The sequence below is a fragment of the Rhinatrema bivittatum genome, chromosome 8 (genome assembly GCF_901001135.1).
Source record: "Rhinatrema bivittatum chromosome 8, aRhiBiv1.1, whole genome shotgun sequence".
NCBI classification, from domain to species: Eukaryota; Metazoa; Chordata; class Amphibia; order Gymnophiona; family Rhinatrematidae; genus Rhinatrema; species Rhinatrema bivittatum.
Window position 1 is genome coordinate 133,822,730 of NC_042622.1, and position 26,071 is coordinate 133,848,800.

The 26,071-nt window shown below is 40.6% G+C and overlaps 1 protein-coding gene across 12 annotated transcripts in view; it reads right to left on the reverse strand.

Moving 5' to 3' along the window:
* LOC115097412 (dual specificity testis-specific protein kinase 1-like) overlaps window positions 1-26,071 on the reverse strand; it is a 175,179-nt gene that overhangs the window by 135,043 nt on the left and 14,065 nt on the right. For 2 of the 12 annotated variants that reach the window (XM_029613205.1, XM_029613201.1), the window contains exons 2-4: window positions 24,019-24,149; window positions 21,617-21,708; window positions 1,181-1,293 (exon numbers count right to left, since the gene is read on the reverse strand). The exons of 2 other annotated variants lie outside the window; for them this stretch is intronic. In XM_029613205.1, the coding sequence (XP_029469065.1) occupies window positions 1,181-1,211 (31 nt within the window). In that variant the 5' untranslated portion in view covers window positions 1,212-1,293; window positions 21,617-21,708; window positions 24,019-24,149. Of the gene's footprint in view, window positions 1-1,180; window positions 1,294-5,518; window positions 5,579-21,616; window positions 21,709-24,018; window positions 24,150-26,071 lie in introns of all 12 variants that reach the window. 8 more of the 12 variants (XM_029613202.1, XM_029613203.1, XM_029613206.1 and 5 more) reach the window with 8 other exon arrangements.

The window sequence follows — 26,071 nt, forward strand, 5'->3', positions numbered from 1 at the left end:
AATAAAATATTAAATACATCAGATAACATCCAATAATTAAAACTAATAAGGATTTAAAAAAATCCCCTGCTATCCTTATCTAGAACTTTTGATTTCCAGAAGCCCTAAAATTGTCATGGATTAGCAGGCAGAGAGGAAGTGAGGTCAGTCTCACACACACCCACGCTCTCTCCCTTTCTCTCCCACAAGGTCTTGCTCCCCTTCCCCCCCCCCCACTCTCTAGCATTCTTGGTCCCAACCTCTTCTCAGACCCCCAGTATCCCATCAGTTTTGTTCCCCTCTCCTCAGACACCCCACTCCCAGGAGTCTTACTCCCCAGCCCCCTCTCCCCTTCCAAATCCCACATTCCCCAGCAATCTTGCTCTCCAGACTCCTCTCCCATCCCAGAAACCCCACTGGGAGCTGCACAGTTTATAATATACCATGTATTTTTAATTCAAAAGTTCACTTGCATGTTTCAGTATGTAACCATATTTCTAATGAAAGAAAGCGCATTCATTTTCTACCTATAAGACATATACCCATATATATTTTACACATGAAATAATTGTGACATTACAAGAATAAACATCCTAGATTAAATGTAGAGACAGGTATTTTGTAAAATATGTACAAGTACTTGGAATCACCAATTTGTCGATACCTCCACCAGTTCACCTAGCCTTCTCCAGTTTACCTAGACCCTCTAGGACTTCACCCTGAATCTCCACCAGTTTTTCCACCTCCCATCCAAAAACTGCAGTCAACTCCAATTTCACTCATGCTAGTCAATTAGCAAGTGTGAAAACAAATTCCATAATGTAAACATTTATCTCTCTTACAAAATAGCAACCAATGCACTTCTGAACCCTGCTTCTAAATGCCCCAGACCACCCCTATTTTACCCACCCCCCTTCGATGAAATGAACATGCAAAACCAAAAAAACCACACATACTCGCAACATTTATAAAATAGCATATACGTGTATGCATGCTATTTATGTGAGCATATGCTATTTTTATGCATGGAACCCCTTTGAAAATTACTTCCATTGTCTACTTAAAGCCAACATCATGGATACTACAGAGCTGAACAAAGTGCTAGACTTTATTGTGAGCACAGAGAAGCAGAACCTGCTGTCAGTCTCTTTACGTGGAATATACAGGATGCATGCTTAAGATAACTACTTTATTTACTGACCTATTGGCTTATGAAGGAATTTTAGCGTCATGTTTCTGTCTGATGAGAAGGCTAAAGCAGTGTGTAACCATCTACTGGATGTGTCAGACAGATTCAGTTGTCTGCTGCTTCAACTAATGGTCAAAAGAGGAAATGAGCAATCAGTACATTTTGCTAGCACATGCCAAAACTAGAGATCTCACAACCATCAGGGCCCTGACCCTCAGCTTTCTCCTCAACCCCCAGCTGAAAGGAGAGAAGCAGGGACATTTCAGGATTGATTTAATGGAAGTAAAACCCATTTAATGAATAACCCTAGGACATTAGGTTTCTTCTGATTCATGCTAATATTCTACGTTTTGTCATAATGCAGAGATGAAGGGTGCAGCTATTTATATGTGTAACCCCCTCTTTGGTTTAATGCCAGAACGAAACGGCCCAGGGCCTCTCTCATTGTCCTATACCCCCATTGACCACACGGTTAGCCACTCAGGTGCTGGGGTTCTTCTGGCCAGGAGGAGGATAAGCCTCCAGGGGCCTAGGTACACAATGGGTGGGGATCAATAGTCTCTCCAGCTACACTCAACCTCTCTCACTCCAGCAGATCTCAGTAGGTTGGTTCTCCAAACCAGAAAGAGCAGGCCAAACACGAAATGGTGTTCAAATCAAAAGTTTACTGTAACTCATAAAAAACTTGATCCAAAGCAAAAACAGGAAAATCACAAATTACAAACATAAGAATATTTGATATAGATGAACTGAACAGAAACGCCAAGTACCTTCGTTTTTTTTTCTCTTCCTTTCTGATTTTGAGTCAATGTCCTTTCCTGGTGACAAGAAAGAATGAAAAAAAAAAAAATCTCTTCTCCAAAATGTGGGTAGGAAGGTGGTGGTAAAAAGTCTCTCTCCCATCCAAGAATAAAGAAAAATGTATCCAAAACAGTCCTTATTTCTTGGCAACTACAGCCCCCACTTTAACTAAGTGCAGGGCAAAGTAGCTCCCTATCCTGTTCCCCTCAGGCAGGGAGTAATAAGTCTAAAACAAAACCAACTCTCTTAAAAGGCAAGAGACTCTTTATTTCTCCTCTCACAACTTGACAGTCCCTCTTCCAGGTCAGTGAAGGCAACTGGGTAGCAGGGCAAAGTCCTACCCCACTGGAACAGGCTCCGAGGCCTGAATTTGGGGAACCACCAAATACTCTACTATTCACCCTTAAAAACTCAAGACAAACCACATATTGTACATGTTCAGCCTGGAGTTTAATATTGCTGAGCTCCCCAATCCTAGCACCATGGGCAGGAAAAATCTTAGGGTTGGTTCAAAAAGTGCTCTCAAACTCTCCCTAGAAATCGAGAAAGGAAAAACAAACAAGGGAATGAAGTACCCCTTACATATGTATACACAAGGATACACACAAACACAGAATGTGACTATTACAGTTGGAGAAGAGAGAGAGGAAACAGGTGGGAATAAATTAAATCATGTGGTTTACGAAAGCAAATTGAAGAGAATCAGCACTGTGAAGTTAAATTAAATAAGGATGCAATTTCAACAATGACAATATATCCTACATAATGAGAGCAATTCTTGCTGCCTGCCTGTTTCCCAACTCCTAGATGGATAAAGAGATTTCCTTAAGCAAGATATCAATTAAAAGCTCAAGACCCGGAGATATTAGACAAAGTGTCAAAGAAGCCAATAAATAGTCTTGGGTTAAAGTCTTGTAGGGTTTCAATTTCAGTATCAGACAGCTTGATTTAATTTTCAATAAATTCTATTTCACTGATTTTTACACTATTATGAATGTAGGAGTCACTGGGATCCTTATGAAGGTGTGGCCTTGTAGTTGAGCCATGCACTTAGAGGAGAAGAGGAATGCACCATATCTACTACAGCATCCCCATGTGAGGCTGCTGCCATTGGATGATCCTCCTGGTATAAAAGCAGGTGACCTCTAATGGTCTGTGTGGATTTTGAGTTTGCTTTTGTGAAGGAAGGAGCTTTTCTGTTCAGTTCCTGTTAATTTATAAAAGTAAGAGCCCTAGAAGAAGCAAGGTTTTTAATCTTAATCTCACACCCAATGAGTAATAGTTTTACTAAGTGATTTCTCAGTAACTTTTCAGAGAAAGTTTCTACCAGGCAAAATGGTAGAAGCTATTCTGAAGAACAAAATTACTGGCCATCTGGTTAGATATAGATTAATGGGGCAGAGCCAATATGGATTTAGCAAAGGGAAGTCTTGTTTTACCAATCTGTTGAATTTTATTGAAGGGGGTTAATAAACATGTGGACAAAAGTGAGTCAATTGATATAGTATATCTGGATTTTCAAAAGGCATTTGACAAAGTCCTTCATGAGAGGCTCATCAGGAAATTAAAGAGTCATGGGATAGGAGGCAATGTTTGGATTACTTACCTGGTAATCCCCTTTTCCTTAGTGTAGACAGATGGACTCAGTACGAACGCGGATACTATCCCATTCGTACTGAGTCCATCTGGCTACACGCCAGGAAATGTCCTATTGTGGATTAATAACTGTTTAAAAGATAGGAAACAGATTAGGACTGAATGATCATTTCTCACAATGGAGAAAGGTAAATAGTGGAGTGCTCCAGGGATCTAATGCTTTTGAATACTTTATAAATGAGCTGGAAGAGGGAGTGATAAGCAAGATTATCAAATCTGCAGATACAAAACTATTCAAAGTAGTTAAATCACAAACTGAATATGAGGAATTGCAAGAAGACATTACAAAACTAAACTAGAGGATTAGGCATCTAAATGGCAGATGAAATTTAATGTGGACGAGTGCAAAGTGATGCATATAGGGAAGAATAATGCAAAACTATAGGTACATGTTACTGTGTTTTGTATTAGGCATCACCCCCAGGAAAAAGATCTTGGAGTCACGGTGGACAATATTTTGAAATCCTAGGCTCAGTGTGTAGTGGTGGTCAAAAATGCAAATAGAGTGTTAGGTATTGAAAGGAAAGGAAAATAAAATAGAAGATAATGCCCCTGAATTGCTTCATGATGCAACCGAACCTTGAGTACTATGTGTACTTCTGTTATATCTTTATTGAGATGAGGTGACCAGAACTTGAAGAGGTGCCGAGTAGGATGACCAAAATGATAAAAAGGATGGAACAGCTCCCCTATAAGGAAAGACTAAACAGGTTAGGGAACTTCAGCCTGGAGAAGAGATGGCTGAGATGAGATAAGAGATGTCTATAAAATCATGAGTTGAGTATAATGGGTAAACAGGGAATGGTTCCCTTTCCAATAGTATTAGACTAGGGTACACTCCATGAAGCTAATAGGTAGCACTTTAAAACAAAGCAGAAGAAGTATTTTTTCATTCCGCATACAATTAAACTTTGGAAATTGTTGCTAGAGGAAGTGGTGAAAGCAGTTAGCGTAGCTGGGTTTAAAAAGGGTTGGACGAGTTCTTGGATGAAAAGTCCATAAACTACTATTAGCCATGTAGATTTGGGGAAGACACTGTTCATCCTGGTTATGAACAAGAATTGGACATATTCTTTGGGATCCTACCAGATGCTTGTGAGCTGGATTGGCCAATGTCAGAAACAGGATATTGGGCTTGATATGGCATTACTTATGTTCTGGGAGAGATTCCCTCCACCTTTTCTCCCCACTTGGAATAAAGGAGGAGCTGTTTGTTCAGATGTGATTCTCCTAATCCGGGGGAACTCATTGCCCAACTAGCAAGTGCAGAAGAAGTGGATACCAACTGGTTCCAAAGTCTGGGAAGAAAGAGGAGACGGTGAAGTGTATACTTACCCATTAAATTTCCTTTCCTTTTGTCCTTAGCAGGCCAGTCCATACAGGTGGGATGCATACCCCCAGCCAGCAGAGGAGGCAAAGGCAAAAAATCAAGAGCAGATTTCTCTCCCTATAAAAGACCCACTGCTGCCTCAGCTCCTTGGCATGCTATACCAAAGCTAGAAACCAACCAGGAGCCATTGTTAGTTTTGGTTCTCCAGTTACCATTATAACAAAAAAAACCTACTACCATTGCCTTTATGGATACTATCCCTGGAACCCGAATACAAATTCCAAGTTTGCAATCAGTACCGCCACTGGGTCTTCTGAGTGTAAGGTTCCCCTGGAACCACAGAGAGAGAGAAGAAGAAAAAAACGCACACACATTACAGCAAGAATATTTTTTGTAATTAAACCGCAAAGGTCAGGGACTGAGGATGCTATCTGCTCCCCTCTCCCTGGGCTGCATTTCTTTGCTGGGTGAAAGGCTCTCTTTTCACTAAATTCTATATGTATGTCTACAGATACAGATACAGAGAGATAAAGATCTCTATATACACCACAAAGTCTACTCACCCCTTTTTTTGGACTGCTATTTTCTTCTCATGGTGGGTCTTTTGACTGGTCTGCTAAGGACTAAAAGAAAGGAAATTAGTGGGCGAGTATAAAATGTTGCCTTCCTTTCATCCTGCTGACCAGTCCATACAGGTGGGATGTACCTGAGCAGTTCTATCCTGGGTAGGAATTACTTAGACCTGCTTCCAGGCCTCTCTTATTAGATGCTGTGTCCTTTACTTTATTTATTTAAAACTATTGATTTCCCGCTTCCTCCAAAGTTTGGGGTGGGTTACAAATAAAACATGTATAATATAGTTTAAAATATAAGATTAAGACAAAATAGACAACATAAATATGAAATAAAATAAAATATTACAAATAAAATACATTTGAAGACAGATGAATTTAAAAAAGAAAATTGATACAAGGTGGAAGATCATAAAAGAGAAAGAAAATAATCAAGACATGCATAAATCTGGTGAGGTCTTGGGGAAAAAGTAGTGTTTGAGAGCTTTTTTAAAAGCTTTTTTGTCTGCGGTTAGTCTTAAGTCAGGAGGTAATGTATTCCAGAGAATGGGACCTACTATTGAGAATGCTCGTTCTCTGGTTGTGGTTAGCCTTATTGTTCTAGGTGAGGGAATTTGTAATAGAAGTTTGTTTTTTGATCTAACGTTTTTACAAGGAATATTCATCAAGCCCAGCATCCTGTTTCCAACAGTGGCCAATCCAGGCTACAAGAACCTGGCAAGTACCCAAACATTAAATAGATCCCATGCTACTGTTGCTAGTAATAGCAGTGGCTATTTTCTAAGTCAACTTGATTAATAGCAGGTAATGGACTTCTCCTCCAAGAACTTGTCCAAACCTTTTTTAAACCCAACTACACTAACTGCACTAACCACATCCCCGGCAACAAATTCCAGAGTTTAAATTGTGCATTGAGTGAAAATTAAATTTCTCCGATTAGTTTTAAATGTGTCACATGCTAACTTCATGGAGTGCCCCCTAGTCTTTCTATTATCCAAAAGAGTAAATAACCAATTCACATTTACTCGTTCTAGACCTCTCGTGATCTTAAAGACCTCTATCATATCCCCCCTCAGCCATCTCTTCTCCAAGCTGAACAGCCCTAACCCTTTTAGTCTTTCCTCATAGGGGAGCAGTTCCATCCCCTTTATCATTTTGGTTCCCCTTCTCTGTACCTTAACCATCGCAACTATATCTTTCTTGAGATGTGGCGACCAGAATTGTACACGGTACTCAAGGTGTGGTCTCACCATGGAGCGATACAGAGACATTATGACATCCTCCGTTTTATTCACCATTCCCTTTCTAATAATTCCCAACATTCTGTTTGCTTTTTTGACTGCCACCACACACTGAACTAATAATTTCAAAGTGTTATCCACTATGATGCCTAGATCTTTTTCCTGGGTGGTAGTTCCTAATATGGAACCTAACATCGTATAACTACAGCATGGGTTATTTTTCCCTATATGCATCACCTTGCACTTATCCACATTAACTTTCATCTGCCATTTGGATGCCCAATTTTCCAGTCTCACAAGGTCCTCCTGCAATTTAACTATTCTGAATAAGTTTGTATCTATAAATTTGATTACCTCACTCATCGTATTCCTTTCCCGATCATTTATAAATATATTGAAAAGCATGGGTCCTAGTACAGATCCCTGAGGCACTCCACTGTATACCCTTTTCCACTGAGAAAATTGTCCATTTAATCCTACTCTCCGTTTCCTGTCTTTTAACCAGTTTGTAATCAACGAAAGGACATCGCCACCTATCCCATGACTTTTTACTTTTCTTAGGAGCCTCTCATGAGGATCTTTGTCAAATGCCTTCTGAAAATCCAAATACATGCCATCCACTGGTTCACCTATATCTACATGTTTAGTAACCCCTTCAAAAAAGTGAAGATTTATAAATAACCAGTTTACATCTACCTATCTAATCCACTCGTGATGTTATAAATCTCTATCATATCCCACTTCAGCCATCTCTTTTCTAAGCTGAACAGGTACAACTTTCCTCATAGGGGAGCAGTTCCAATCCCTTTTATCATTTTGGTTGCCCTTCTCCATACCTTTTCCAATGCAACTATATCTTTCTTGAGATGCAGCAACCAGAACCGCACACAGTACTCTTAAAGTGCAGCCTCACCGTGGAGCGATACAGGGGCATTATGACATTGGCCTTTTTATTTTCCATTCCTTTCCTAACTCCAGTTAACACATAAAAAGCAAACAAATAAAATAGCCAAAGTGAATAAGATGTCCAAAGAATATTAACAAAGAGTGACAAAAATAACAAATAACTGAAATAATAAATTGAACAAGAGTCAACATTTTTTTTTTTTTTTACACAAAGATGAGCTTAATTACTGTGTTCTGCACTAGCAGCAGTCTGTGGGTTAAATTAGAGGTTAGACTGTGGAATCAAGAATTATTGTAATGTGGGTAACTAAGAACAAAAGAATAGGTAAGTGGTTTAAAGGTCTTGTTGACCCATAAAGGCCTGATTCTCTAAATAATTCTTAAGAAACAGTATCAGTATTCTATGGTATGAAAGATATGGGCAGAAAATTTTAATGCTGGATCAAGTTTGAATCCTAAAGTGGTAACAGCATTTGTTAAGGGAATTGAAGTGCCAGAAATCAAAGTTGACTGAAGGCACAATGAGTTTGTATTCCTGGTAAACTTCATTGCCTCCGATTTATCTGGGTAAACCTTAGGTTTGACTGAAAAAAAGCCACTTAGTAATTTGGGGTTAGTCAATCATTAAAACCTGACAGGGAGATTAAGGTGGTCAAAAGCAGCTACTCTTGGATGTCATCTGCATAAAGGAAGCATCCAAAACAAATTTTAGATCAGAATGGCTAGCAGGGAACAACAGAGAATGGGGGAAATTGTGCAGCTCAAACATACTGACTGGTTGGAGATTTACTAATAACTGATATATCTTTATAGATTTGCTGCCTATTGGCAAATAGAGATGTGCATTTAGATAATTTGAAAATGAAAATTGATCCAAAAGAGTTCCTTTTTTGTTTGTTGCAACTAAAGCAAAACTAGACTCATTCCGAAAATTTTTCAGGGCATAATTTTGGCATCCTGTGTGTGCATAATGCTTAAATGAATGACTACAAAAAATTTAAAGGAAAATAAATCAAACAAAATTTGACTGGAAAATGCACCAAAACAAAAAGAACCAAACTGCAAAAAAATAAATAAATAAATAAATAAAAAATGGCTGCACATCCCTATTGGGAAAGATAAGTCATCTCTACAGTAATAAATAGCATCTCATGCTCAGGGGCAGTTCTATAATGAGGCAGTCGCTTCAGACAACAAGATTTTGAGGCAACAAAATTGCCCCCAAAACCTTCCTGCCACAGTCACCTCATCCTTCATTCAGGCAAACTCCGCAGGCTGGAAAGCCTACAGTGCTAACAGCATGGAGAAAAAGAGAAGAGACTGTGGGCCGCCAGCGGCCAAAAAAAAAAAAAAGAGGAGAGAGACCACAGGCCGATGGTGGCCAAAGAAAAGGAAAGTTGACCGCAGCCCGCTGGCAGATCGGCCAAGACATTAAAAGAAGAGCACGGGCAAAAAAAGGAAAGGCCACTGCTGGAGCCAGTGGCTGCCAACGAACAAGAAAGAGGCTGCGTGCTGCCACCACCAGAGCCCAGGCTGGCATAGAAAGAGAAAGGAGGCTGCAGTGAAGAAATTAAAAAAAAAAAAAAAAAAAAAAGAGGCTGCAGGCCACCACTGGATCCCAAGCCAGCGGTGGCTGAAGAACAAGAAAAGGCACAATTTGTGTGTGTGTGTGACAGCTAGCTTTGGGGGGGTGGGGGGGACGACAGCAATGCAGCTTGTGAGCGTGTATGAAATGGTTTGGGTAGGCATACAGCAGGGTGGGTGTGGGTGTGTGTGCATGAAAGGGTGAAGGGGTGTGTATGTATATAATGAGAAGGTGTGTGTGTGTGTGTGTATGGAAGAGGGAGAGAAGTGAATGAGTGTGTGTGGAAAAGGGAGAGGGAAGGGGCGGGGCACCATCTCATCTCTCACCTCAGGCAGCAGATTGCCTTGAGGCGTCCCTGCCCAAGCTTTTAATCTTATCTGTCTGATTCCAACAGACTAAAGTCAAGAGTAATCTTTAAAGGCAATAATCTGCTAGCTATTTTCTTCAAGGTATCAACTTAACCTGTTTCTTGACTGTTCAGCTTCCACTTTGTGTTATTGTTAAGCCTCTTGGTTTATTTGTTCCAATTTGTTCTATTTCTTAGATCAGTGGTTCCCAAACCAGTCCTCAAGGATCCCCCATGGGTTTTCAGGATATCCATAATGAATATGCATAAGGCAATTTGCATGAAATGCTTCCATTGCATGCAAACATTGCTCATGGATATCCTAAAAACCTGACGATCTGGTGGTCACGGTCTAAGATTTTTTTATTTTTTATTATGGAGCAAAAAAGGTGCACACTTGTTTAAAATTTTGGCCAGACCAGAGGTTTTAAAATCTCTTTACCTGAGTAAGCTACAGTCACATGCAGGAGTTTCTGATAACAATCAGTACAGCAGCAACCTGATAAACTTGGTTTCATAAAGGGTAGAAATGGCTACGTCAGAGGACCATTGAACACAATCTCCACTTCAGAAGGATCAATGATTTCCATTGTTTAAATTACTAATTGCAACACCGTATCTGTCCATAGGGAGGGTGATTTTATAACTATGCAGGTAAGGCTAATGTCTGCATGTCACTTGTCCACATAGTTATTTACAGGCTCTTGAATACCACTGATAGCTGAGCTCCAGACTGGGTGATTTGCACTATCATAACAAAAACAAGCAGTACACAAAAACAACAATTTAAGGAGAAGGCAATAAGATGCAACAGGCAGCATACAATGGACCAAAGACAGAAGGCTCAGCAAAACATACAACAGCAGTAAAAATTAGGCCTGCAGACGTAAGCCAATTTTCAAAGCAAATATATGCACATAAGTTTGATTTGAAAATGTTTGGGCAATTGGCCCTGCACACACACAGACTAAGTCACACAGTTACATTTCTTCAGCGGGCGTAACTTGAGCGGTTTAATTTACATGCATACTTTTCAAAATCAAGCAGTATGCGCATAAGTCTCAACTCTACCCCAGCTCCGTTCCCCCAGAGTGCCTCTTACCAGTGAACGGAAGGGTATGCATATACTTTTGCATACACAAAGCCCTGAATGTTTTTTTTTTTGTTTTTTTTTTAAACAGGCTTTGTAAATTACCCTGTTTGTGTCTATGGGAAAAATAGTTACTACATTTGGCCCTTAATTATCTAAAAGAAAAAAACCTGTTTTGCTGCTTTAAGCTGTGTAATATCTGTGATTAGTGGAAACATTAAGGTGCACAGGTTCCTTTCAGTGTCCCATGTATGAATTATATTTATATATTTATATTATAATTTATGAATCACATTCCAGATTTTATAATAGAATTGCCCAAAACAATGTACATAAAGTAAATAAATAATACACATAATCAACAGCACACCCAAAACAAACTAAAACAACAATAAAATCACTACGTTAAAAATAAAACATTCAATATAATTTTACCCCCTCTTTATAGCACAGTCCAACAGTCTTCTTCAGCTATTAGCATTACATAATAATGATGGCAGATAAACACCAAATGGTCCATCCAATCTGCCCAGCAAACTGCTTATGGTAGTACCTGCTGCTTCGTGCAGGTTATCCCCCAAACCTTCTGTTAAGGATAGCCACTGCCATTCTGTGCAGGTTACCCCTATGCCCTCATGAAGGGGCAAAGATGTTCTATTAAGAGTAATAACTGCAGATCCAGGCAGGTTACCCCCATACCTTCTGTTAAGGATAGTAACTTCAGGTCTGCACAGGTTACTCCATGCACCCTTTTCTTCATTTCCAACCACTAGCCTCTATCTACAATTCCCTTGGGCATCATCAGCCAGGTTTTCAATTTTTGCCAAAACCATATTAGATCTTTTTCCTTTCTAATCAGAGGCAGCTCATTCCATAACTTAGGGATCACTATCAAAATAGCACATGTACTTGCAAAGTACATAAGTACTTTTACCATTGTATACTTGCAGCTAATTTTAAAAGATATACTACCCGAGAAGTTCCTCTTTGAAAATTAGGGAGTGTATAGTACTAAAAGTGTCTGCGTACTCCACGCCTGCTATTGGAAGGGAGGGTGTGTGTGTGTATATATATATATATATATATATATATATATATATATTTTTTTTTTTTTTGGAAATTTCATGTTCACATGCTATTTTACTCTCTTGCAAACTATCCCCAACTCAAAGTATGCCCATTGTGGAAATCTACACCCACTTTCACCCAGAACAGGTGAAGGCAATATTCAGACAAGCCATTTTGCCCATGTAAAATAGTTATTTTCTAGGGTAAATAGTTTTCAAAATTGCCCTCTTGTATGTTTTACTGTTTTCTAAATGATCACAATATTTCATAATGTTTACATAAAGACAGAGAAGGTGTCCGATTATGATCCTCTTTTTATCCAATAGATTGATTTTTCTCCTTTAATTTATGGCTTCCCTTTCCACTGAATTCCTGTTATGTCTGAAGCAAAGAATCCAAGGCACATACACAGTATAAGCATCCAAGATGGTACAGATTCAGGTTTAACATTAGAGAATATAAATCTTCACCGAAAGGGCAATGGATGCCCAGAATGGCCTTCCAGTGAAAATGGTGAAGACAAAAACAATGGTAACATAATTAGAAAGCCCAGGATAAGCACAGAGGATTCCTAGCTGTTAAGAAATGAAAAAAAAAAATGAAAGCAATCAATTGGGATCTATCATATTGTACTAGCTGTCACCCATTGAACATTCAGAGAACCCCCTTCCTCCTGGCTCGACCCAAAGACTCTTCCCCATTTTGCCCAATCTGTAAAGCTCAGGCATCTGCTATCTTTCAGCCCGTGCATCCCCTTTGCCTCCCTCCATCTGATTTCATGGCCCTGTGATTTCAAAGAGTGTACTAATGCTTTCTTTGCGAAGTACATGCACTGGCCTCCAAACAGCACCTCCTCGCAGCCAGATTCATGACAGCACTGTTCCTAGACAGACAGATACCACCCAAAGTGTCTAAACCTACGAAACTGAGTAGTCTGCAAGAAATTGAAAATAGGGTGGTTAGTAATAATTAAAAGTTAACTAATGACAAAACAGAACTGCTTTGGTTAAACATCCTCTTATATGAACCCCCACACACACACACCTGAGTTTGAGTGAGCTACAGGAGAGAAAAGAACAGAACAATATAACTATGTAACCTGAGCCACAAGCCCAGAAGACTGAAAAGGTTGCCAGACGTCCTTCTGTGAGGATACTTAACTGACCAATGAATGGATTAGTCAGACATTTAGGTAGGAGATTTGCATGCCACAGTTCCCTGGACCTCTGGGTAATTTGGTAGGAAATATCACTAACAAAAATCCAGAGGATTTAAACTTCTAAAATTACAGAATTAAGACTGGGGAAGAGATTTGTGATAGAAATGTGCTGGAAGACACTACTGGGAGGCAGACAGATTTTCACCCCGACTAGTAGGGTATTCAGACACGTTGGGTATGAAGTTTCCAAAGGGGGATGGCTGGTCAGGCAAGATAGAGAGATGTGGGCATGATTGGCTCTTAGCCCAGCTAAGAGAAGGTGATTCATTGAGGCTGGGTAATAGTACATGACTGGTCCTGAGCTAAAATTGCTGACTGCAGAGGGCTATGAGCCTAGTAGAATTGTAAGCCCATGCTATGGAAAATTGAAAGGCAAATGGACCCCAGTGGCAATCCGGGGAGGTGGAAATCCTCAATTGGTGGGGACAGCATTTGCATGGACTTCTCAGTGGAGCAGAAGATGGACCAGGCCATCACTGCCCACGAACTGCTCACTTGGTTCACTTGGGTGAAAAAGGTGGAGGATAGTAATAATGCTCGAGTAAGTGGGGATGCACGGGGTTCCCTCTATTCTATAGGGTGGCATACTGTGGGTACCAACAGCCCCAAAATGCCAAATATTAAATGTTCTTGCTGCCTTGTAGAAATGTATATAGTTGTGTAGAGCGAGACTACCCACAGCATGTAAGTGCACTGCTTAACATCCTATTAGCAATGTACATAGTCATGTAGAAATGTATATGCTTGTATAGTCTAATAAACTTCTATATATTTGTACAAAATGCCAGCCTTTTTCACAGTCCCGTTTGTTTTCTGAAGGGAGGAAAATCCCACCCACTAACATCTTCATCTCCCAGGTGAAGGCACCAGGCACCAAGAGTGAGGATGAGAACCCAGGAACGCCCCATGAGGTAAGAGGTCAGGGGGGGCATTACATATATATTTAGCAACTCTCTCTCTAGATCATGATTGGAACTCACATTATCCCTGTCAGCCCAGAGGTTAAAGACAATAACATGAAAAAATGCTGCTAATAACAAATCTCAGTGGCATGTAGTAAAAAAAAGGAGGCTCTATAGGAAAGGGATCAATTACAATAAAAATCAGGAGTTTATATAAAAGGCCTTGCAGGTGCCATCATTTTAATGGACGAGTTTATTTAGCACACTGGTGGCTGGAGGCTATGTGAAGACCTTTGATGCTGCAGTCGTTTAAATGGAAGCTGAATGCTAAGACATACAGAAGGCCTCTTTAAATAGGTGTGTTTTAAATAGGCTCTCTTAAACCCTTTGGGGCCGATACAATACTCACATGAGCGCACTATTTAACCCGCTGTCAGACGTGGGTTAAATAGGCGCTAATTCACCCCCTAATGCAACAGGGGGATTAGCGCCTATTTAACCCTTGTCCAATGCGGAGCGAATGAAATAGCGCTCATCACATACAATTACATGCATATCACAGGCTATTACTCATTCACTCCACATTCAAAAAAATAAATGTGTGTCTCAGATGCACATTTATCGCTGAGATATTAACGCCTGCCTGGACCAGGTGTTAATAGCTGAGCACATATAAAAGAAGTACAGAAAAGCAGGAAAAAAAACCTGCTTTTCTGTACTTCTTCAGTAAAAAAAAACAAACCTTGGCAAACCGCCAAGTTATTGAAGACTGATGCCGGTAAACTCGGCATCGGTTTTCATAACTGGCCGTCTGCCAGTAATAAAAATGGAAGCTGAGTTTAATCGGCAGCCGTTTTCATTACTGGCAGACGGACGATTATGAAAACATATGCTGAGTTTACCGGCAGTCTTCATAACCGGCAGCTGGACCACCAGGTACTTTTGGCAAGTCTTGGGGGGGTCAAGAGGGTGGGGGGCCTATTCGTTGGCGATCCGTTGTATTCGTGGGGGTTCACCATACATTTCGGAACCCCCCCGAATACAACAAATATGGCATATACGTTGCAGATTCGCAATACGTCGAAAACGAATGCACACCCCTAGCTGCTATAGATTCCTACATGCTAGCAGAATCTTTTTCCTTGGTCACACATGCAGACCCTCACCAGTTAAAAACGTATTCAGCTAACTCTGGCCCTTTCTGAAACACCTTCCGCACACCCCCAACTGAATTATGCGGCTAAAATTTAGCCACATACGGCTTTCGTGGATTACAAACTGGTTAAAAGACAGGAAACAGAGAGTAGGATTAAATGGTCAATATTCTCAGTGGAAAAGGGTAAACAGTGGAGTACCTCAGGGATCTGTATTGGGACCGGTGCTTTTCAATATATATATATATATATATATATATATATATATATATATGATCTGGAAAGGAATACGATGAGTGAGGTTATCAAATTTGCGGATGATACAAAATTATTCAGAGTAGTTAAATCACAGGCAGACTGTGATACATTACAGGAGGACCTTGCAAGACTGGAAGATTGGGCATCCAAATGGCAGATGAAATTTAATGTGGACAAGTGCAAGGTGATGCACATAGGGAAAAATAACCCTTGCTGTAGTTACACCATGTTAGGTTCCATGTTAGGAGCTACCACCCAAGAAAAAGATCTAGGCATCATAGTGGATAATACTTTAAAATCGTCGGCTCAGTGTGCTGCAGCAGTCAAAAAAGCAAATAGAATGTTAGGAATTATTAGGAAGGGAATGGTTAATAGAACGGAAAATATCATAATGCCTCTGTATCGCTCCATGGTGAGACCGCACCTTGAATACTGTGTACAATTCTCATCGCCGCATCTCAAAAAAAAAGATATAATTGCGATGGTTAAGGTACAGAGAAGGGCAACCAAAATGATAAAGGGGATGGAACAGCTCCCCTATGAGGAAAGGCTGAAGAGGTTAGGGCTGTTCAGCTTGGAGAAGAGATAGCTGAGGGGGGGGGGGGGGGGGGGGGGGGGGGGGGGGGGGGGGGGGGGGATGTGATAGAGGTCTTTAAGATCATGAGAGGTCTTGAACGAGTAGATGTGAATCAGTTATTTACACTTTTGAATAACAGAAGGACTAGGGGGCATTCCATGAAGTTAGCAAGTAGCACATTTAAGATTAATCAGAGAAAATTCTTTTTCACTCTGCGCACAATAAAGCTCTGGAATTTGTTGCCAGAGGATGTGGTTAGTGGAGTTACTGTAGCTGGGTTCAAAAAAGGATTGGATAAGTTCTTGGAGGAGAAGTCCATTAATGGCTATTTATCAATTTTACTTAGGGAATAGCCACTGCTATTAATTGCATCAGCAGCATGGGATCTTCTTGGTGTTTGGGTACTTGCTTGCCAGGTTCTTGTGGTCTGGTTTGGCCTCTGTTGGAAACAGGATGCTGGGCTTGATGGACCCTTGGTCTGACCCAGCATGGCAATTTCTTATGTTCTTATCATCCATGTCCAGCCCTCAAAGACCAGAGTTGAAGATCTTTGCTGCAGAAAGACAGAAGAGACCTCCCTACACACCATCCATTCTCCCTCTTCCAGCCCAAAGGAACTAACAGCTCTGCCTCAAATAAAACTTCAAAATTCTCTACAAAATAAAGTAATAAACACAGGTGTCTGTAATCGGAAAAAACTGTTGCCCTTTTTGTCCACTAGCAGCATCCATAACACATCCAATTACTTTGCCACTTCAGTAACTGTTGTGCAAACTATGCAAATTGATTCACCAGCCGAGGAAAACACTTTGATTTTAGTTTACAGTGGATATATATTTCAGAGCATTTTAAAAGGATGGTATACAACTCACTCTGTCAAACTCCTGGCTCTCAGTGTATAATGAAGCCCTGGCACTAATGAATTCTCCTTAATACACTAATGATTAAAAGAGTACTTAGTAAGATTGCCTCCTACATATTTGATTCATGTTATTTCTCTGGTACACTTAAGAGCCCATCCTGCCTGTACTTGTGTATGTAACAGAAGAGCAGTAGCTGCCAGCACTGTAAGTTATATCGCGCCAGCAATACTGAATCTCTACCCCGGGAATGGATGCAGCAAATTAACACAAAATGTTTAAAACTTCAGGGAGGGCAATATTTATTAATAAGAGAACTTGTAGGCTAGCCCCAAATCTTGGGAGGAGTATAGTGTGTCCTGGATTACCAATCCATAATTTTACTGCCACCATTTTCTGCATACGGAGTATATTCAGCAGCACAGCTAAGCCATATAAAAGTTATATGTGGCTAAATTTAAACCTGCCAATGAGCAGGTCTAACTTCGCCACATAACTTATGCGGCTAGGAGTCAATATCAATCATTAGCCGCTTAACTTATACAGCTAACTCACTCCACCCTGATCCACTCACTACACGCTCACAAGTTATGCAGCTAATTTTTTAGCCATATAAAAGGACTTATGCAGCTAACTCACTCCACCCTGATCCACCCACTACATGCTCACAAGTTATGCAGCTAATTTTTTAGCCATATAAAAGGACTTATGCAGCTAACTCACTCCACCCTGATCCACCCACTACACGCTCACAAGTTATGCAGCTAATTTTTTAGCCATATAAAAGGACTTATGCAGCTAACTCACTCCACCCTGATCCACCCACTACACGCTCACAAGTTATGCAGCTAATGTTTTAGCCATATAAAAGGACTTATGCAGCTAAGCAGCAGCCACTGAACATAGGCACATAGTCAGCGGCTGCAACTTAGCCACGTAAGTCCCACTGAACCTATTTTGAATACCGACCTCTAAGATCTTAATTTTGATTCAGAATTTTCTTTCAGTTCCAAGGAGATGGTAATATTTAACGCTTTTGGGGGAGAAAGCTCACTTCCTGCTTAGCTACTTTGATCTTTAGTTTTTCAAGGAAACTGGGCTGATACTAGGACCCCATACAGGCATCCTAGAGCACCAAACAGCTTAAGAATCAACACAGGGAAGGAGATTAAAAAAAGCAGGCATAGCCTTAACCAAAGATAACAAACCTTTTATTACAAAAAAAAAAAAAAAAAAAAGGGAGTATAAAATAAAGCAAAACACTTAGGCAAAAAAAGAAAGGTAACCTGGGGAAAAACAAAGTAGAAAGCAACAGAGCCATGAAGACAAGATACATTTGAATTTTTATTCCTTGTGTCCAATATTACTAAGTTAAACCAGTGGCAGTAAAATTTAAATTTAGCATAGTAACTGTAACCCCCTCTCTGGCAGAAGGTCCATAATACAGATGCTACAGCAAAGTGCCGGGGCTGCCTTTACTCTCCTAGACCTTTTCCATTCTGAGATACCAAACTTCAGCACCGGAGGCTAGGGTTCTCCAGCAAAATGAAGGCCTAAATCTCCAGAGTCCTAGGTGACATGGGTGGGGTAACCAGGCAGTACCATCACTCTCACTCTTTGCTCAATACTCTCCGTGAGGGGACCTGAAGATCCAATAGGGTACACTTGAATAACGGCTCAGTGTTGGTGTTCAAATAATAAAAAGGTTTACTTAAGCTTGGAAGCCTACCCAAATTCTCCTCTCCAAATTTTCTGCCACCAAACCTTTAGGCTTCGTGGATTTCCTAACCCTCTGCAGCATGAGATCCTGGAATGATCTCCCAACTCTCTGCAGCTCTGCCTACTGCATGTACTCAGTGGCAATTTATACCCCTGAGACCCCTCCCAAAAAGAGAATGGTCCGAAAGCTGGGGAGGTGAAGGATATGTATTTTCTGAAAAATCCCAAGAGGACCACAGAGAAAATATTATACATATTATAATATAGAAACATAGATAAAAGACCAGTCTAACCAGCATCTTGTTGGAGTGCTAGATATAGTGCACTTGGATTTCAGTAAGGCCTCTGACTTGGTTCTGTAAGGGTGACATAAATAGAGTGCCCTTGATATAGGCCCTAAAGTGACTGGGTATTGGCAAAGTAGTAATAAAAGGACATCACTGGAGGGCACATACTAGACGTGTGCTGCAGGGATTGGTTCTTGGACCGTTCTTTTCAACATTTTCATGACAACATTGCAGAAGGATTAATCGGGGAAAGGTTTGTCCTTTTGCCGATGATACCAAAATTTGCAGCAAAACATGAGAAAGGATCTAGCAACTATAAAGTAATGTTAAAACATGCAGTGTTATAGATTTAGGATGCAAAAAACCCAAGGGAGAGGTACGGTATTGGAGATAAAATTCTTCTAAGCACAAAAGAAGAGTGGGACCTGGGGTTGGTCGTATGTTATAATCTTGAGGTAGCCAAACAGGTGGATAATGGGACAGAAAAAGCCAGAAAAGTGCTTGGGTGCCTAGAGAAAGGAATGATCAGCAGAAAAAAAGGAGGTGATATTAGTCCTACATACAGCAAGTTCCTACTGACACCTCATTTGGAATACTGTGTACGGTTCTGGAGACCACATCTTCAAAAGGATATAAACAGATTGAAGACGGTCCATAAAGGTGTCTACTCAAATGATCACTATGCACGGGGTTTCTTTCAAAGGAAAGGAGGCTCTAGAAGGAGGGTGAAAAGGGGTAGACAGACGTAATATAGGAAAATATATTTCTTTACAGAGAGGGTGGAGACAAGGTCAATATCTGAATTCAAGAAAACATGGGATAAACATAGGAGGATCTCTGAGGGAGTGTTAGGGATTGTATAGTTGGTGTGGATGGGCAGACTAGATAGGCCATAATGATCTTATGTTGAGTAGAAAATCCCAATTAAGTAAATCCTTCCGTTTTAATACTGATTTCATGCAGATCAAATCCTCCAGTCAAGTTCACGATCTTGGAATTTTAAGTGATTCTGATTTTAGATTAGAAAGTGATATAAAAATGGAAAACGAGGGACTTATTTTAAATTGCAGATTTTAAAATGGCTTAAACCTCTGCTAGATTTTAATGATTTTAGAACTATTTTACAATCTTTAGTCTTTTCCACTATTGATTATTGTAACTCCTCTACTTCTTGGGTTGCCTGCGAGACTTATGTGGAGGCAAAACTTTTTACCATATTACTCTTACTCGGATTGATTTGCACTGGTTACCCATAAAGCAAAGAATTGAATACAAAACACTGTGTATTCTTTTCAAATCCATAAATTACAAACAAACTGAATGGTTAAATGCATCGTTACATCTTCCTACTCCTCAAAGGAACCTTCGATCAGCAAATAAAGGACTTTTGACAATACCATCAGAGTGGCACATTTGTCTGAGGTGAGAGAATGAGCTCTCAGTCATGGGTCCAAAATTATGGAACTCTTTACCAGATGATTTAAGGTTACAAAAGGACAAATATTTTTTAAAAAGCTGAAAACATTAGAAACACATATGAAATATTGGCAGAGAATTAATTGTCTTGTTTGATGAGTCCCTTGCTAGCCTGTTCTTCCCTTTCTAATCTGATTGTTTTATTTGTTTTTACTTATCATATTTGTATTATTGATTGAATGTATTTTCTCTATGTTTTTTATTTTTACTGAGTACTTATCTTTTTTTTGTACATCTTATCTATTTATGATTTATTGTACACCATCTAGATTGACGGTATATAGAAGAAAAATAAATAAATAAATCATGTTTCTATGTGTTTCGAAGAGTTTAAAAAATATTGATATAACATATGGCACGTTTTATAGCAATTATACCCCAAAGTTACTAACCACAGGAAGGAGAAGACACAAAGTGCAGCCCCCTCTGGGGTAGAAACACTCATACTACTCTTTACTTCAGAGCTTTCCAAACTTTATATTGGTGACACACTTTTTAGACAAACAATTTCACGACACAGTAATTCAGTCTTCTAGCAAATCAGAGGTTAAAGGTTAAACAAACAAAACGTATTTTGACACTTTATGTATGTTTCCTTAAATATATACATAAATTTTTGTGGATTACATAATGTTACACCCACACTGACCCCCAGGCAGCTCCCATTCATTCTCACACCGCTCCCTCCCCACCCCCTAGGAAGACACCCATTCATTCTCATACACAGATATAGCCTCAGGCAGGCACCCATATACACCCCCAGGCAGACTCCTATTCATACACTTGCACACACTGAAGGCAGACCCCCCCCCCCCTTTCTTTTGCCAGCAACCTCAGAGCCTCTCTCATTCCTCTGCTGCCATGTGGATATTTGGGGAGGTGCTGATTGCTGCTACTGGCACTGAAGCCTGTTCTGCTGCCTCATCTGTGCAGGCCCTGCAGTATTAAATATTTGCGGGCTTCCACTTCCTCCATGCCGATCTCTTACATTGCAAGATCGGCATAGAGAAAGTGCTACTCATGCACATTCCCAAAGATAACATATGCACCTCCTGGAAACAGATGCTTCCCCTATCATTGAAATAACCACAACGTTCCTCAACTTGGATGCTCCAGCAATAATCCTAGGAGATTTTAACCTGCACGTAGATAACCCCTCACTTTCAAACAGCTGTGAAACCCTTCTCACAGCCCTTTCAGCAATGGGATTCAAATAGATAGGCAACAAACCCACACAAAGCTGGTCACACACTGGACCTGATCTTCGTCAACAAAGGCATTATGACTACATCTCACCTGAAGAGCAGGAAGGTACCTTGGTCAGACCACACCCTTATTTCAACATTATTCTCGCTGAAAGAAACCAGCGCCCCCCATGCACCTTCACCCTCCTTTCCTTACAGAAGATCCTGCTCCTCTGAAGACCTCAATATCCACTTGGCTTCACACCTTCCCCTCATGGACCTCTCCGATCCAGACTCTGCTCTCCGTTCCTGGAACGACATAACAGAATCTATAGCTAACAAGCTCTGTCCTCTAACAATAAAAAAAATCCCACCCTAATGCCTCCAAAAGACAACCTTGGTTCACTAATGATCTCAGAAGGCTAAAACAAAGTTTAAGACAGAAAGAAGCCAAATGGCGAAAAACCCCATGCGCTAGTACTCTTTCCGCCTACAAATTTACACTACATCAGTACAAGTCCTACACCTCAAAATCAAAAACGGATTTTTATGCGTCTAAGATCCATAACCTGGTCTTTGACGCCAAAGCCTTATTTGCCTATGTATCCAGTCTCACCCAGATCAACCCCCCGGAAATTCCCAGTAATCTAGCACAATCCAAAGCCGAAGAACTCGCACTGTTTTTCCAAAACAAAATCATCAGCCTCCTAACACAACTGCCCTCCAACATCGCCACCCTCCCGTCTTCTCTGCAGCCTTCCATCAAAAACATTTGCCTTGAAGCCTTCGAACCCGTCGCCTCTACTGAGATACAAGTTGTTTTAAGAAGAATGAAACCCTCCTCTCATCCTGCGGACCATATCCCCACCAAACTTCTTTTGACAATTCCAGACTCCATCTCCAAAACACTGGCAGACATCATTAACTGCTCTCTCTCCCAAGGTTCCTTCCCAGACGACCTCAAACTGGCCTCAATCAAACCTCTCCTAAAAAAACCAAACCTTGACCCCAAAGACCCTAACAACTTCCGCCCAATAGCCAACCTCCCCTTCATTGCTAAGATTATGGAAAAACTAGTGAACTCTCAACTACCCGACTACATTGAAGATAAACTCCTATTCGCTTCACAATACGGTTTCCGCAAAAATTTAGGCACAGAATCCCTCCTTACCTCCCTGACAGACTACCTCATCATGGGTCTCGACAAAGGTCAATCTTTCTTACTGATCCTACTAGACCTTTCGGCAGCTTTTGACACTGTCAACCACTCCATTCTCATTAACCAGTTAACTTCCATAGGAATTACTGGCACCGCTCTAACCTGGTTCAAAACATTTCTCAGCAACAGAGGTTACAAGGTCAAAATCCAGAACAAAGAATCAGCACGCTACGACTCAACCGTAGAAGTCCCACAAGGCTCCTCATTGTCTCTGACGCTCTTTAACATCTACCTTCTATCACTTTGCCAGCTCCTCACCAACCTCAACCTAAAACATTTTCTCTACGCAGATGATATCCAGATCCTGATCCCCATTAAAGACACATACTCAAAAACGCTTGACCATTGGGAAACCTGCCACCAGGAAATCAAACGCCTCCTCAACAGCCTAAACCTAGTACTAAATTCCTCCAAGACCAAACTACTACTCATCTCTCCAGAGAATAGCAATTCCAACGCTACTCATCCATCCAACCCACCAACCACTCAAGTGAGAGACCTAGGAGTGATAATTGATAATCGGTTGAACTTCAAGGCTTCCATCAATAGAACTACCAAAGACTGTTTCCACAAACTCCAAGTGCTAAAAAGGATAAGGCGTCTCTTCCACGCTCAAGATTTCAGAACAATCCTCCAAGCAATTATTTTCTCAAAGATAGATTACTGTAACTATCTTACTAGGTCTCCCTTCCTCCTATACCAAACCGCTTCAGATGGTACAAAATGCAGCAGCCCGTCTACTAACAAACACCAGGAAAAGAGACCATATTTCTCCAATTCTAAAAGATCTTCACTGGTTACCAATACACTTCAGAATCATCTACAAATCCATCTCCATGATATACAAAACCATCCATCAAATCACTACAATTGACCTACAAATCCCTCTCCAGTTACACAACTCCTCAAGACCCACCAGAGACGCATACAGAAGATCTCGCCAAGTACCACCCGCCAACACCACCAGACATGTTACCTTAAGAGATCGAGCCTTCTCTACAGCTGGTGCACCGTTATGGAACTCCATCCCTCCCAATCTCAGACAGGAGCCGTGCCTCCCAACCTTTAGAAAAAGACTTAAGACTTGGCTGTTCAAGCAAGCTTTCCCAGACTCAAATTAATGCCCTCCACCTTCAACATATATAAAACAGGCAGCTTAACCTCATCCCTTTGTAAATAGTTTTAGCCATTACTAATCTTTTCCTTTATTTCACTCTTCTCCCAGTTCATCAGTCCTTGTTATTTGTAACTGCTCTCTCCTGCACGATAGTTCCAGTTTAATGTCTATATTGCACTCCTGTTTAAATGTAAACCAGCATGATGTGATTGTATCATGAATGCTGGTATATAAAAACCTTAAATAAATATGCCAATCACTAAAAAGTAATTCTTTTTTTTACCTTTGCTGTCTGATCTTCGTTTTCTAATCGATTGGTCACAGGCTTCTGCCAGCCCTGCTATGTGGACCGGACGACACACCTTCACACTGCAGGCACACAGTTTGGCAAGCTCTGCTTTACTTCTTCAATTCCTAGGTCAAATATACCAGGTGAGCAGAAAGACCCTGATTAGTCCTCTAGGGTAGACTCCACAGAGGAAACACCCTTTGCACATGCTCAGGAGAAAGTGTATATCCCTGAAACACATCCCACAAAAAGGTAAAGACAAGAGGAGGACCTAAAAACCGTATAGCTCATCAACTAATTAAATAGCTATACAAGCAAATGGACTATTGGGCAAGTTTCCAAAAAGAACAAACAAACACTATCTAAATTTCACACCCCTAATTACGCAGAGTAAAGATTAAGAATATTGTTCTCTGTTATGCAAATCATTTTTATCTCTGCTTAGGGGTCAATCCACCCATTTAGAGGCCATAAAGGAGATTATGGCTAACTACTATTTGGGAGGGTTAGGAAAATACGTTATAGTTTATCCAGAATTTGAAAAGTATTTGTTTGAAAGTCTGAATAGCAGCAAATAGGCTAATGTTGAGCATATGAGGGTTTTTATATAAACATAGAACAAATTATCTGCCACATTTCAATATGTTCCTCCCTCCCTCCGAGGAAATGAGGACAGGGACCATCCACATTGAGTGGCAGTAAAAAAAGAAAATGAAATCTATTTTAAAAATGTTTTAAATATTTTTAGCAAAAAATATATTTATGAGATGTCTTTATCCAATGCACTATACAAACCATCTGAGTCTACATGGCAGAGAACAGTATAAAAAGCAGGCAATGAACGAATAGTAAGATGGCTGAGTTAAAAGCAAAAGAAGTGAATTTTAAGTTTATACTTTAAGCAGGACAGAAAGGAGGAATTTTGAATATGCACAGGGACAGGATTTCAAAAGGTAAGCAGCAAGCACGGAAGAGCGAGCATTTTTCTTTAACATGAGAAGCAGACAGTGCAAGTATGTTAGAGGAGTGAAGACTATATGAAGACAGAATGAGACATATTGGATGACAGATTAGGAGTAGGTAGAGCATGGGTGCATCGGAAGGTGATACGTATTATATAGAGACATTGAAGCAACAGAAGGAGAGGTGAAGCACAGGAATTATGAGACAGATAAACCAAACAAAATTCTGGAAGACTGAGTCAGAGTGGAATTAGAAAGACCAGCAAGCAGGCTACTGCACTTGTCAAGATGTGAGAGTGAGAGTGTGAGAGAGTGAGTGAGTGAGAGATTTAGCAAATATTGTATAATGGGTATGTGGGAAATGAAAGAAAGATTCAGTATAAATGGAAACTCAAATTCCTTGCAAACTCAGTATAGGCATGTGGTGATCAACAGTATCAAATGATGCTGAAAGGTCAAACAGAATGAAAAAAAAGGTAGAAATGACAGCTTGATTATTATAAATTATCAAGAAGGTATGGAAGAACAGAATCTGTAGAACATTGTTTTTTTCTCCACCGCCAGTCCATGAACTGCAGCATAATTTCCACCAGTCCGCAGAACAGTGGTGAGAAATTAGATGTTCATTGCTTGTCTGCCATCTTTTTTCTTACCCAGACACATTACCCTCACTGCTTGTTTTGCTGGCCTTTTATCATTTCTGCTCTGTGGGGTGCTCAAAAAACCCACCTTTTTCTCTACTCCACCTGCATCACATCACTTCTGCCCCATGGGGCACAAAAGGAGGAAAAGTGTGTTTGGGGTTTTTTTTTTTTTTAATGCTCTACTGCTCTACAGCATTGCAGAATGCAGGGGCAGGGAAGCTGCTGCCAGGGCCAGGCACATTCCTCTGGAGCAGGGACTGACTTCAGGTGCAAGTCTCCGAGGGCTTCTCCTGTCAGCGCTCTCAGTCTAGACAGAAATGTTAACTGGGTTCCAAGTCTTGTACCCATCCACTGGTGGCCAAGCCTGCCTGCAGTCAGAAAAGGCCAACGCAAGGAAGCCTATCCTGGTGGTTTCTGACTGCCAGCGACTCCTTCAGAACT